At 40.7% G+C, this 14,554-nt stretch overlaps 1 protein-coding gene across 1 annotated transcript in view; it reads left to right on the top strand.

Moving 5' to 3' along the window:
- LOC148152456 (uncharacterized) overlaps positions 1 to 12,955 on the top strand; it is a 47,241-nt gene extending 34,286 nt beyond the window's left edge. Inside the window, exon 3 of the mRNA XM_088003331.1 lies at positions 8,180 to 12,955. Within this exon, the coding sequence (XP_087859457.1) occupies positions 8,180 to 8,329 (150 nt within the window). The 3' untranslated portion in view covers positions 8,330 to 12,955. The remainder of the gene's footprint in view (positions 1 to 8,179) is intronic.
- The last annotated feature ends 1,599 nt before the right edge of the window (positions 12,956 to 14,554 follow it).

Genomic DNA, 14,554 nt, shown 5'->3' with positions numbered 1-14,554 from the left:
TCTTGACTGGATGCCAAATGCTAGTAAAAAGTGAAAGTTTCCAAAGTCAAACCAGCTCCAGGCTAACAGATATGTACAAGATTAAATGAAAGAATAACTTGAATGTTTAATGTGGGTGTGATCTATTTATTGTTATCACATACTGACATCTAAATTCTAATTAAAGTGGGATGTAGTTTTTTCCAGTGGCAACAGGAAAACGCTAGAAATATAAATTCATCAGCAAAGCTGTAAGGCTTCTGTGTTCAACCTGTCAAGTCTGAAAAAATAAAAGCCTTAAAAGTGATTCTTTGGTAACCTGTGGCATTCCTGAGGAACGCCACAGGTTACTATAAGGCTTTAGGAAATGATCATCAACAGCAGCATGTAGCTATAAAAGAACAAACATGAAGGCAACATGTTTCACAGACACATTAGGAATTAGATGATTAGGGAAATCAGAGTAAATTTGCTGACAACAGTCGGGTAGACACCCTGCATGTTACTTTTAAGGACCCTCATTTCTATAACTACAGAGTTTAATACAGATTTATTTCCTGGTGGCCTTCATAACAGTCAAGATGAGTTCAGCAGGAAACATTTTGCTTTATTTGAAGAATGTTAAATAAACTTCCTTGAATTCCTTATATTATGTTTCCTCTGTCAAACGCAACAAATGCAAGAACTTGAGGAACAAAGCAAATATTCATCTATTTCTTGGTTGTGAGATAAGTAGACTGAAACTTAGTGTTCTTTCACTTCTGTCAAACCATCAAAGAGGGAATTTCCACCTGTAACATGTTAAGCACAGGGCTTTTTAGTTCATTTGTCAACCTGCCCAACCTTAATACCTTTTCTTACGTCCACACATTCCAACCACCGGAAGAATTTGACAGCTAAACAGGTTTTCACTGACCTGAATGAAATCTGACCTCTGACCATACAACCTCAGGGTTTTGATGGGACTTAGTTTTCTATCAATATGCACTTCCAGTAATTCAGTTCAACATTTTGCCAGAAGGTTATGAAATCTCCTCCAAGTTTCAAGCATCTCCTATGGTTCATGACTGTGGGTAATGAGTGAACAAACGAGAATTTGAACACAAGCTGCTGAAACTGAGCATCTTTCTTAGATTGGCCAGATTAGAAGAGGAGCTCAGCTATTCAGAAGTAGCTTCTCTTCTTCCTCACAAAATACCAGTTTAGGTTATTTTGCCATCTGGCAGGGACACAACTCCAGACATGTTCCAAATGTTAGAACACATCCAGAATTTACAGGACCTCAACTCTGTTGTAATAGAGTGAACCGCAGGTATTTGAGAGTAAGGGTCCATAAACTCCTGGAATGGGACACCTGGATGGGCTGCTTTGCAAATGCCCATCCAGGTAGAATTGGATGGGCAATTCTACCTGTAAAGTAAAGTAGAATTGTGTGTTTGTACTTTCTTTTCCCAAACTGAATTTTCTTTCAAATATTTTAACTTTTTTCTCTGTTGCCCTCTGAGAAATCTAAGTGATCTGATACTTAGGTTATTCCGCCATCAGTTTGGTTCAAAGTGCTATTCTACCCATTTAGCTTTTGAGTGTTTCAAGAACCTCAGATCTTTAATGGAACTTTGAACAAATCCTTCTTTAGAAATGTGGACTGTGGACGCTGACGTTAGTGTTGGGATGTTTGTGCCGCTGCACTTTTAGGCTTGAATAGCTTTGCTGATAGGCCAACTCCTTTAAGCACAACTTGAAACCATCAATGGTCTTTTTCAGCATCCCATCAGATTTTTTTTTGAAGCAGAAATGAACCCCCAGCTGGCCTCGAGAAACAGTTTTTTGCCAGTCACTGTTGTTTGCAGATGCCACTTGCATCACATTTGTGGATCTACCAGAAACAGGCAAACGCAAAGTTCTAGTTCTGATCTTCTGAAAACAAACAAAAAATGCAATTAATAGCAATTATAGGAATAGCCAACTGGAACTGGAACTGGAATGTTTTGAATGTTGGAGCCTGAGTCTTCAGTTATTCTCCTTACATATCAACAAACCAATGCCTAGCTTTCCTAACCACAATATAAAATAATCCAGATAGGTTTTTGTTTCAGGAAAATAGTAGATCCCCAGTAATCACAAGATTATGAACCACAGCGAATAGCTAAAATACACAAGCACTTCATCTACAAATTCATATAACTGCTTACCTTAATCATTCAAACACTAAATACACCTTAATATGCATAAATAAGCATAGCGGCAGTAGTATTAGCTCCCCTGCAAAACCTAATATCTACAGTCTTCCTTATTTTTGTTCTAGGAAGTAAAACCAAACTAGCACCAAGGAGGAGGATTGATGCTCCTGAGCTGGCTCTAATGCCTTCTCCCCTGTCCTTGCATTTACAGATTTCTTGGTTCCTGTAACTATTGTTCAGGTCAGAAAGACTGGACTCACTCCCCACCCGATCATAGTCATTAGCCATTGTCTGTGAACATGATGTGGCATGAAAGAATAAAGCCACAGTTCCTGTTTCTACAGTGCAAGGCAAGCCTGCTTGATTCACTTGCATACACAACACACCCTCCCATCTTAAATTAGACACAGTTATGGTTGACACCAGTCTGGACTCACCCTTTGTCATACACAATCAACCAGAAAGTCAAATCTCTGGTAATTGTATGTTATTTAAATAATTGCAAGAATTTAGCCCACAAAGGTTTCTGAGAATATCATAAGTTCCTCTTTGGGCTTTTTGGGTTTCACTATTAGAAGGTCAATTATATAAAAAGTTTACTTTATTTTCAAAGAAGGGCTCTTAACATTCTAATACTTCCACATTGTTTTCGTAATGGAGCATACGCTATATAACATAAAACCAATGATGTTGTCATGTAATAAACTTCAAAACTTTTTATCTTCACAAGCACTTTTTCTGATTTGATTTGAGAAATTGAGATTTTAGCAGACTTAATTATGTTGTATTTGTTAGCACTGTTGTCTTGCAGTAAGAAGGTTTTGGGTTTGAATCCTGTCCTGGAGTCTTTCTACATGCAGTTTAGGGTTAAATCCTGCTGTGAGATGTTGGATTGTTCCTCTTTGCACAGCTTCCACTGTGGATCTTGGCTGCTGTATTTGATCTGGGCAGGTTTCTCAAGCCATGACCAGTGCTTCTGCTATCCATTGGTAGGATTTGGTCCTATCAGCCACTTTAGCTCTCTGTCAGTGGGGTAGCTCATGAACCACTGATAGATAGCTGACAATGGTCTCAGTCTGACATTATTTGATAATGAGCGCTGAGCGCTGCAGGCCATCTTCTTGATGTATTCATATTTTATCTTGGATGGCGACATTCACTAGGCCTCCATTTATAGTGGAATCTACCATGCACTGCCAGCTTTCATGTCTTAACATCTGTGGTCAGTATTTGCTACTTTGGTACTGTTGTTATACCAACAGTGTATGTGATTCCCAGCAAGGCACAGCTGTTGTTTGCCAGGACATTGTTTTTGCCATTGAGCTGACTTCTCAGATCTTGCTTTACTTGTTGCAGGTCATGGTTGTTATTTGTCTGTGGTATTCCAAGGTATTTGTAGCTCTCCTCAGCATCTGCTATTCTCCCTTCTTGGAGTATAATCCCTTCTGTGTGGATGACCTTACCTCTCTTTGTCACAATTGGCCTCATTTCTCCAGCCTGATTGACATTCTGATGTTCCTGCTGTAGATCCTGGTGGTGTGTATCAGTGAGTCAATGTGTCACTCACTCTTAGCATGCAGCTGGATGCCATCCATGTAGAGAAGGTGACTGATAGTAACCCCATTTCTGAGTCAGTAACCATGGGCAGTTTTGTTGTTTATTTGAGTGAGGCGGTTGGGGCCTGTGCAGAACAGCAGTGGGGACGGAGCATCTCTATAAGCCACATGTGATGAAGACTTTTGTAATTGGCTTGAAACTGACCTCTAGGGTTGTTTTCCACAGCCTCATGAAGTTTGCATCAAAGGCTCTTATAATGTTGTTGACCTTGTACAGCTTCAGCCATTGAGAGATCCACATGTATGACATTGAGTCATAAGCTCTCTTATAATCCAAGCAATGCACATGTTTGTTTGTCTGGCTTTGAGGTCTCTAGCAATGATTATGTCTCCTCTGGTAGTGCTACCAACCTTTCTGTACCTCTGCCATGTTGATCTATGTGCCTGCTTGTCTTAGTTGGTGTGATGCTTGACAGGAGCTTCCATGTTGTGGAGAAACAGGTTATTGGCTGACATTTGGGTGGGATCTTCCCCCTTCTTGGGGCCTTTCATTCTCTGGACGATTCAGCCTTCAGCCAGACATTCAGGGTTGGTCCCATGCCTCAGCAGTTGGTTCATTTTTGCCGTTAGGTGCTAAAGGACACATGCTGCATGCTTTGATGTAAGAACGCAATATTCTTGTGATTTTTTTGTTCTTATTTTCTATTGGGTACAAAACTAGTATCTTCATCATGGAGCTAGTATGACATTTCCTCTGGTCTCAAATTGAGATCAGCCATAAAAGGCCTGATCCTCCTATCACTGAGAGTGAGCTGCTTGCACTAAGCTTTCTAAACATTGATTGTTGAAAGCATTCAAAGTGTGAGAGTATAATAGGCTTGATTGCGGTGTGTGTAAAATCCAACAACTTGTCATCTATAAAACATTGATTAAACAAAGCAAAATAAGACATAGAAAAGTTTTTGGATGCATGAACACATCCTGATCTGAAGGGGAAGTACAGCTGGAAATCCATCATGCTTACAAAAGTCCAGGATGACTAGTTCTTACCTGTTGGCTTTGTGGTAAAATCTGCAAAATACATAAAAGCTCACCAGCACACTAGCATTTTTATCCTTATTAAACATAAATCACAACACAAAAACGATGTGATTAAAGAGATGTAGGGCGATAAACTGCTGCCAACATGTTTGAAAAAAGACTCTTCAGCTGCACACAGGCTGCTAGCGCCGCCACCAGCAGACAGAGGTTTCTATCTTTCACTTTCATTTTATTAATTTGCCTTCACATTCCAACTTAACACCCACTGTCACATATTAGCAGAGCTGGAGAGGCGGAGGAGTGGGGGCGGTTAAAGAGTCATGATGGCCATGTTTTTCACCAGACTGAATGCAGAAACGTGAGCACCTTTAACCGTAACACAGCTGCTCATTCAAGGAAGCTGTCCAGGAACAGAGCCAAGGAGGAAGCACAGGATAAGTTAGAGGCTGACGCAGGTTTTGACTCACTCTTCTGAGTGTGTGTGTGCGTGTGTGTATGTGTGTGTGTCTGCATCTGAAACACATTCATCACATGGTTACTGCATGTCTACCCATCTTTTTTTCACACTACATTGCCTGGAATAGTTGTTCCACATAATTCAGAGTAAGCTGTGTGTATGTGTGTGTGTAGGTGTGTGTGTGTGTCCAAAAAAATCCAGCTAGGTTATTAGGACCATAAATGTCTGTGTATGTGTTCAGAGGGGCTTGGGGGGGATGAGTGGCTGCTCTTATTGGAAGAGAAATGACTAATCTGGTTTTACTGTAAGTAGAGGATGTGTCATGGTAACATCAGCCCCCATTGCCGGAATCCCACCTCGTCCAACTTTTTTGTAAAACAAGGGCATTGTCTGAACGCTGATATTTTTCTTTGATAACTTCCTGCCACTTCAAGTGAGGAGTGAGAAGTGAAACCTTCCCCTCCTTCCCTCCTAAATAGATGTTTTCTGGTTAACTTCAGATCTATAAACAGCTCAGTGCTGCTATTTTTACCTTGCTTTAAATTGGCCTTTTACGATTGTTTATCTGCGTACCGGGAGGAAAACCGAGCAGCTTCTGTTGCTCTGGGAGGGGACTGGAGCTGTGAACTCTTCCCAGAACTGAGCTCAAACAAAGCCAGATGTCTGAAATTCTCCAGAAGGAGATGATTTTGTTTTTTTTTCTTTTCTTTTCTTTTCTTTTCTTTCCAAGAAGGAGATAGGATCCAGAAAATATGCCAGGCTGGTTAGTTTTCCGGAAATCCAGGACTTTTGAGGTTTTGAGTCATGTGGACTTGTTTTGCAGATCATTAATGACTTCTGAGTTGGAGTTCATCTCAAAAGTTCCCCAAGTTGGGAACATAAAATTCTCATTAAGATTTTCTTTCACTGGAATTATAGGGCCAGGACTCCATAACTAGTGATGGTTTTATTAAAATTTGACTTAATGTGGGCATAATAAAAAATATGTTAAAGGTAACTTTAAAGGTTTTTATTTTCAAAAGGTACTTTTAATCTGACATGCGAGCCTCATCAGAACACATTCTAATTAACTTAGATGTGTCTGATTGTGGTTTATGAATGTAGAATAAACAGGATCCAGTAATTTGTTGTAATTCTGATCTAAATATCTCTGCTCTAGAACTCCTTTCCTGTTAGCTCCAACCAAACTCACAGACAGCCAATCGCCTTCAGCAGTCATCTTATTAGTTAATAGAGTTCAGTTGTGCATCATTTAGTCTCAGTATAATATTTATACTGTATAAATCCAGCTGTTGTTTTTCTGGCCCCGGGTGTTCAGAGAACGTTAAAGAACTGCAGCAGACGGGTCAGGGAGAACGCTGTGGAGAAGATTAAGGCTGGCTTCTTTGGACAATAGTCTAAGCTTTAAACATCACTGAGCTCTGATCCATATGGAGCAAAAACAAACCTGCTGAGATATGTCACCTTAATGGAAAGGCTGGGCAAGAGGCTCTGGAGGAGCTGCACAGATCCTCAGCTCAGGTGGAAGAACTTGTTGATTCTATTCAATGTGCCCGCCACAAATCTGAAAAAGAGAAAACTGGTGTTAAAAAGAAAATAAGTTCCCAAAACAAAACCATTTGTCTTAGTTCACCTTCCAGCAGGACAACAATCTGACATGTAGAGCTTAAGCATATTAAATTATATTCATTGTTATTACAGTTCAAAGTCCAGAACTTAATCTAAATGAGGGAGGGGGGGAGTACAGATACATGTCACACTTTTCTCTTTCTTCTGTTCAAAGGCTTCAGAGTTCAATATTTTTGAAAAGTACGAGACAACCAACGTCTGTCTGAGAATAAATTTAACCCCAGGAAGTAACACTTAGCTTTCAGACTGCTTTAGGTAGAAAACATTCAGCTCACTATCTTCTTCCTGAGTGTCTTTCTCTTCAGTTTCAGCAGTTAATTGTTTATAATATTAACTGATTGAAACAAACTTATTAAACATATTATTGAACATCTGATTCTGACAGGTGAACCTGGCCTCAGGACCAGTCTGACCTGAGTCAGTCTGCATGCTGGGATCGTCTCTCTCAGGGCTTTCACTCTGCATGTCTTCTGCCTGGACAGAAATCCACTCTAAACAGAATCTACATGCTCTCTGCAGCTTAAAAAAGACCAGCCAGATAAGATAAATCACAGTAAGACTTAAATGAAAATGATATTTAGATACACGCCCAGCCTGTTGTCCATATCCATCTATTTATGACCACATTGTACTTTTGGCTACTTCCACCTACATGCTATAAAGTTCAAATAACCCAACAGTTTTTTTTACTTTACAATGAGTTCCCTGTACTCCAGTGTTCACCACAGTCACCATAGATGTGTAGTCAATACATAATGCAGTCATGCCTATGTGGACCAAAATCTCTGAGGCATGTTTCCAAGACAGTTTTGAATTTATGCCAAAGAAAAAACCTGTTAACATTTGGAGGCAGATTTCCTGCAGCCCTGGAGTTGAGTGGGCTGCCGCTGATATATGTCCTTTCTACAGGGAACTCATCATGATTGGACACAATGAGATGTATATTTCTATCACCCCCTGTTGTCCTCTCTCCACACAGAGGACACAGAGGACTTATTCTTGTCCTACTTGTCACCTGTAGGTTCACCGATGACGTCTGTGGCAGATGATGCACACTCTGCTGCCGCGCTGTGACTAATAGATGTTGCTGTGAGGCGAGAGCATCCTGCCCGTCTCCTTGATTAATATCTCTCTCAGTCCTATTGATCTTTTTTTCATGTCTTCTGCAGTAAAAGCTTTAAATCTCGCTGAGGACGTGTCTGAGAGCAAATCATGAGTCAGAGATCTAATTGAAGTTTTTTAGTGTGACGCAGCAAAACTGGAATCACGAAACGGGAGAACGTGTCCTGACATTAGCTCGCTTTGTGTAACGTCACTTCGACCTCTCTCCTTTTCAGAGGCAGCAGGAGGAGACGGGCAGAGCGACCAGCAGGGTGACATCATCGCTAACCGTGGGAGCCTGGCCTGCTGGTTATGCCAGCGGTGCAACTGCGTGTCACTTCCTGGGAGAAAGTGGAGCAGGAAACCAGAAAGAGAGAGAGAGGTGACAAGTGAGAGCTTTAACTCCATAATGAAGCCTTTCTCCAGCAACAGGGAATGGAGTCCTGCTAATGTGTGTGTGTGTGTGTGTGTACAGCTCTGTGTAAGTTTGTTTCTCACACACTTTGTCAGCTCAGAAACCTCTTTAAAGCTTTTAACAGCTTGTCAACACTTTATTTTGACTACGCGGTTACAGCAGAAACTCCGTGGAGGAAAGGGCCCAACGTCCCCTTTTTCACTGAGTCGGAGATTTCTTCCTCTGAACAATTTTTAAAAAGAACAGTTTGGAGCTGTGGTGTGAGATGGAGAGAGAGAAAAAAAATCTAAAATCAGGAGCTGTTGATGCTGTTTGAGTTTGGCTAAGCTGATCTACAGAGTTAGAGCTTTACAGATGGTCTTTCATTCAGTTATTTGAAATATCTTCAAAGATTCAAACATTTAAAATATTATATAAATTCATTGCACATAAATGATTGTGTGTGTAGTGAACATTTAACACCTAACAGTGATGATCATGGCTTACATCTCAGAAACATCCTAATTCAGTTTCTCGTTATGTAATGAATAATAATAATAATTATAATAATAATCAATTTAATTTGTACCGCACTTTTCATTAGAAAAAATCTCAAAGTGCTACACAGTGCAACTAAAATCATAGATAAAATCAACATCATAAAAATCATGTGGAGGCAGAATAGGCTTGCTTAAATAAAAAAGTCTTTAAGCCTCTTTTGAAGTGAACCAGTGGTTGCTGAGCTCTCAAACAATCTGGGAGAGAGTTCCAGAGATGGGGGGCAGCCACAGCGAATGCCCGATCTCTCATTGTCCTTAATCTGGAGCGAGGAAGGTGGAGGAAGTTGCTGTCTTGTGATCGCAGAGATCTGGTGAATGAATATGGAATGAGAAGGTCCTTCAGATAACAACACAGTTATGGGGAAGAATCCTGACTCGACATTTTCCCAGCAGATACATAGTCTCGTAGAAACCACATCCTAGTTCTACGCTTTGCTTCGTCCAGAGGGTCTGGACGCTCGGCTGTTGAGAAACGATTACTTCCTAGAGGCGTGGCCTGGTAAAGTTATAAACAATTAGGTCTGAGTTCACCCAATCGCTAACCTTTGGCCGGGCGTATGCCATGGGGAACAGGGCCACAACATATTTGCTTTCAATAAACTGTCTTGAACATTCTTCTTGCTCCGATTTGATCTGTTCCATATTTGGAAGTGTGGCCAACACGAACTGAAACGGCTTTATTCACTTCCTCCGCTGCCATTGCTAAAACTACAATCCATGCAGTCTACTATTCTAAAACAGCACAAAACATCGATGTCATCATTCATAACTCCTTCTGTTCGCTGATTGGCCCAGCGGAAATTGTGCCAGAGAAATCAAGCTCAATGGGAGAAAGGAGACGAAAAAAGAGAAATTGTGTTGGGAGGGCGTTGACCATTGTCAAAAAGGACAGTGAGCCAGTACTGGTCATTGCTAAGTAAGTTGGCTGTTTGGTGTGATGTGTCCGTTCCGCTTCATCATAAGGCTGAGGAAAAGAAAGCATTGTTGAAAAAAAATTGCCACAGCCTGGAGAAAATTGTGAAACAAAGTTCTTTCAAGAGTTTAAAGGAGTCCAAGACTTGGACTGTGTCAGCTGTCAGGAGCCAACAAAGAACATGGACTCCTCTGCAACAATATTCGTGTTAAGGAAATGAAGCTCTCAGAGTGTGGATGACCAGCTGACACACAGAACCCAAAGTAGTTTGAGGTCCAGTGGGAAATTTCCACAGACAGTGATGGTTTAGGTCATCTGGTTCTGGTCCACTGGCTTTGATCAATTCATGTCAAAGGTAGGACATTTTGGAGAACTTGATGCTTCCTTGTGCTGACCAGTTTCATGAAGATGCTGATCTCATTTTTCAGCAAGCCTTAGCACGCTGCCAGTGGTACCAGTACACGATTTAACCACCATGATGTTCATGTACTTGACTGGTCATCAAGCTGTCTGCCCCAACCCTCTCAGAGAAACCACCATATTCGGTGTGGTACATGGTCATTATTTTTTGCAGGCACAAGTTTCTGTATAAAACTTGTGCCTGCATTTGAATATCGTTTAAATTTTAAATTTTAAAATTTTTTGGCAAAACTGAAATTTGGGTTTTCATGATCAGACTTTCAAGCCATTATCATCAGCATGGACAGACAGAATGAAACACTGGAAATATTTCACTCTGCTTTTATAAAATGTACATAATGCACATGTTACAATTTTTAAATGCAATTAACGTAATTGACATAATTTCTTGGAATTAAGTTAGAACAACATAAAATGGAGGGATTTGGATGAACTGGTGCCCTCTTGTGTCCAAATGTAAAATTACTAGATTGAAGCTGAAAATTCAACCAAGTTTTGGGTGATGAAGTTAAAGACATCTTATTGTGGAAAAAATAGATCAAGAAATAGAAAAAGAAAAAGAACTAAGAAAATTAAAATAATATTAAAAGAGAGCTTGTTGTGATGTCATGCCAGCTGATTTCCTCCCAGCATTAGTTAGATAAATAAAATCTTCAGAACTCTCCCACATTCAGAAATGTTATTGCTTTGTGTGATTAAGCTTCACATCTTTTTTTTACCTGGCTGAAATGATTCTGGAAACCTCCCACAACTCATCACCTGACACCCTCCTGAAACAAATGCAATCTGTTTCTTTGTTGGCATGGCAACCTGGCAACTTACGTAAGAACAGCGTGCCTTTTCGAAACAAAAGGCAGTGTGTGCAGAGGTCTTTGTGCTGCGATGTGAGACACCCCCACGCACACACACATACACACACACACACACACGCATGTTTGTGTTGCTATCTTTGTGGGGACTTTCCATTGACTTCCATTCATTTCTACAGCCTAAACCTTACCTTTACCCTTTTCCTAACCCTAACCATCACATACCTAACCCTAACCCTAACCAAAACTCAATTCATACCTTAGCCCTAACTCTGACCCCTGACCTAAAAACAGGGTTTCCCCTTGTGGGGACCAGGCTCCAGGCTCCGAGCAATTGGTCCCCACAACGTAGTATATGTCAGGAAAATCGTCCCCACAAGGTATTACAAACAAATGCACACGCACAAACACACACAGTTCTACATAGACAGCCTGGTTGTAACAGGCGTAAAGCCATGGAATCCAGTGGAACCCAGCACTTCCTCTACACTCTTCAGATACAGCTGAGATATGCAAACACCACTACAGTAACTACTCTAATCACTGATGGTGATGATGCAACATGCTGACAGGTTTCTCAGTGTGATACACGCAAGGCGACAGTTTTAGATGCGGGAAACAGGACGCAGATCAGTCCAGCCAACAGGGGGCAGAACTGGACAAAACACCCAGTTTAAATCTACTCTGTATTCTTCCTTCAAACATGGCATCTTCACATGTATATATTTTTTTGGTTTTTATTCTATTTTTTAATTTACTAAGTTTGTTGGCCTAGTGTGAAGGACACATTACCCTGCTGTGCTGATAGTTCCCACAGGTGTTCCCATCCTGGTTTCATGACCGTTATCTAACAAGTATACAAATATAGAGTAATGGCCTTCGGCCCTGGAGTAAAGGCCTGGGGCCTAATGTCATCAGCTGGACAGGAAGGTCTTGACAGCGAGAGCTTCCTTTCTTCCTTCCTACCTTACTTCCTACCTTCCTTCCTTCCTGCCTTCCTGCATGTTTGTGATGTCAGATCTACGGCTTGAGTCTGGAGCTGACAGCAGCTGCGAGGATTTTCTTCCTGACATGCAGAACCGTCATGTTCAGCCTGGTTTTGTTGGAGTTCCTTCCCGGCTGCTGGAGGGCAGTTCTCACATGCCAACTGTCAGTGACACTGCACTGCCACGACAACAGCACTCATGTTTAAAGTGTGAAGGATATTTGCCGTCACTGTGATTTTCCCCTCTGAAGCAGCGGCTCAGACAGCAACACAAAACCATTCAGTGTGAGAACATGATGGACTCCATATAAGTGGGTTATAATGTTTCCTCACTTATGGCCTCCCAGTGGGGTCAGACAACCTCAGAGGAGCTGAAATAGTATATTGAAATATCATATTTTCAAATTCCATATTTGAAAATAATGTATTTCTTTGATATGTTATTTTAAACAACATTATTTTCTTGTGTTTGTGGATTTATCTGGTTTTCCTTAATGTGAGCATCTTCTCCAGACCCAACATTGGTTGTATTCCCATTACAACTGTCTGGAAGTCTTTGTAATTGTTCTGCTAAAGTCAAAAGAACACAATTTCACAATTGCGATGCTTTCATTAAATAAAAAATAAAATTAAAATCACACGTGAATAAGAATATTACAAAACATGGCAGCAATGTATGTAAACAGTTACATAAAATATATCCATAATTCAGCTGTAGTGATAGCGCTCATCATCTATGAGCCAATCAGAGGGAACGCCAGCATATTCAGGCATTGGAGCAGCAAGTTTCTTAGATTTGGGAGTGGCATTTTGGGGAAATCGTAGTTGCTGATGTTACAGAAGAGCTATGGATTCAACACACAACATTTTATGAACTGTGACGATGTGAGAGCTCTGCTGGAGACAGCTGCTCATTGAAAAAAAACAGAAACACACCATCTATTTCAATACAGTCAAAAACCCACCTCATCCTAGATTATTGGAAAACATGTTTTTCAAAATTGCTGTGTTTCCATTAGGCTCTTTTTTGTTTTGTTTTGTTTATTTTGTAATTTAAATTTGCACAATTTTATGGTTAGTAGAAATGCAAGCAATGCCCTCCATTAAGTAAACTGGTCCACCACACCTGAATCAAGTGGCTAAAAGTTTGTTGAAGCTGAGACACATGTAACACCTGCTGGAGTTGAAGAGCCCTGCACTGAGCCACACATTTCTAATATATAAATGTTGGTGTAATGAAAAATATGTTTGCTTTAGTGAATCAGCATCAGTTCAAATGATTTTCTGCTGTAAAGCAGCAACTGGAAATGTAAAGTATTTAATAGTATTTAATAACTTGAATACGTTTTAGTTAAATATTAGGTCATCTAAAGTATATAATAGTTACTCCTTTAATACATTTGTTAACATTTTGATACCACAAGTACATGTGTTTAATAGTCCATGGTATCTTGGCTTGTGGCTCTTTTGGTCTTCCGTAGAGCTGCTCCTGGGAAAGCTACAGCTAATTTAGAAGAGCTGTCAGATCTGGACTGGACTCCTTCCACTGTGATCATGCCCCAGTGGACACTCCTGGGTGACCATCAGCTCATCAGCTCCTGAGGTTGTCTGACCAACTGGGAGGATTTCAGCTGAATCGTCTCCCAGTCTGTTGGGAGGTGAGTATTAGTTTAGTTTGCACAAATAAAATGCATTTTTCTTCATCTTTATTCATAGAACCTGAAGGTTTTTTTTTAACTCAGTCTTCAAATCTCTTGTTTCTTTAAGCTGGTCATGTTGCTCTGCTCCTGTTTAATCAGTTTTTTCACACAATGCTTAAGGGGAAACTCCTTGAGCTCTGCTGTGCTCCCTGGATCAGGTTGGTAGGTAGAGTTGATCTCCTGGCTGCAGCTGAGCTCACAGAAGGCCTTCTCTAAGAAGCTGGTTTCACGTGGTGGTTTAGATGTTTGTTCCCGTTGTCTAGCACCATATGAAATCAGTGTTCTTGGGGACAGAAGGATCGCTCTGGCAGCAGGCAGGCAGCCCAGCGCTGCCCTTTCCCTCTATGTCGCCACTAAAAGATAACTGATTTCCTCTGGTGCTTAGAGCCATCTGCAGCCTTCTAGCACCATTTGAAATCGGTTATGACACTGTGGATCACTGCATCTGAGGCTTAGCAACTCATCTGGAGACGACTGGAGAGAAGCACTGTTGCATGGATTTGTGTTTTGACCTTTTTTTTATGTGGCTGCAGTTCACAATATTTGCCACCAGAGGTGCCAGAATTCACTAAAATACAGACCAGCCCTAAAACCCAAATGTCATTGTGCTGCTCCTTTGTATATATTAATGAAGTTATGATGGTGGCGGCTGTTTAAAAAATTAAAACCGACTGGGAAACGGTGGAACTGTTCTGGAGTTCCAGTTACCAAGAGGGAGCAATCGGAGACCAAAATTTGTTTTAATTAATTTTATTCACGTTTTAATGTATCGTTGGTTCCAGTCAGGATTAAGAGAGTGAAAGAACCTTGAATATAATATCAAACTGACC

Source organism: Poecilia mexicana, unplaced genomic scaffold (genome assembly GCF_051168715.1).
Source record: "Poecilia mexicana isolate PSO_F unplaced genomic scaffold, ASM5116871v1 scaffold_23, whole genome shotgun sequence".
Lineage (NCBI taxonomy): Eukaryota > Metazoa > Chordata > Actinopteri > Cyprinodontiformes > Poeciliidae > Poecilia > Poecilia mexicana.
This window is presented reverse-complemented; position numbering and strand designations above follow the sequence as displayed.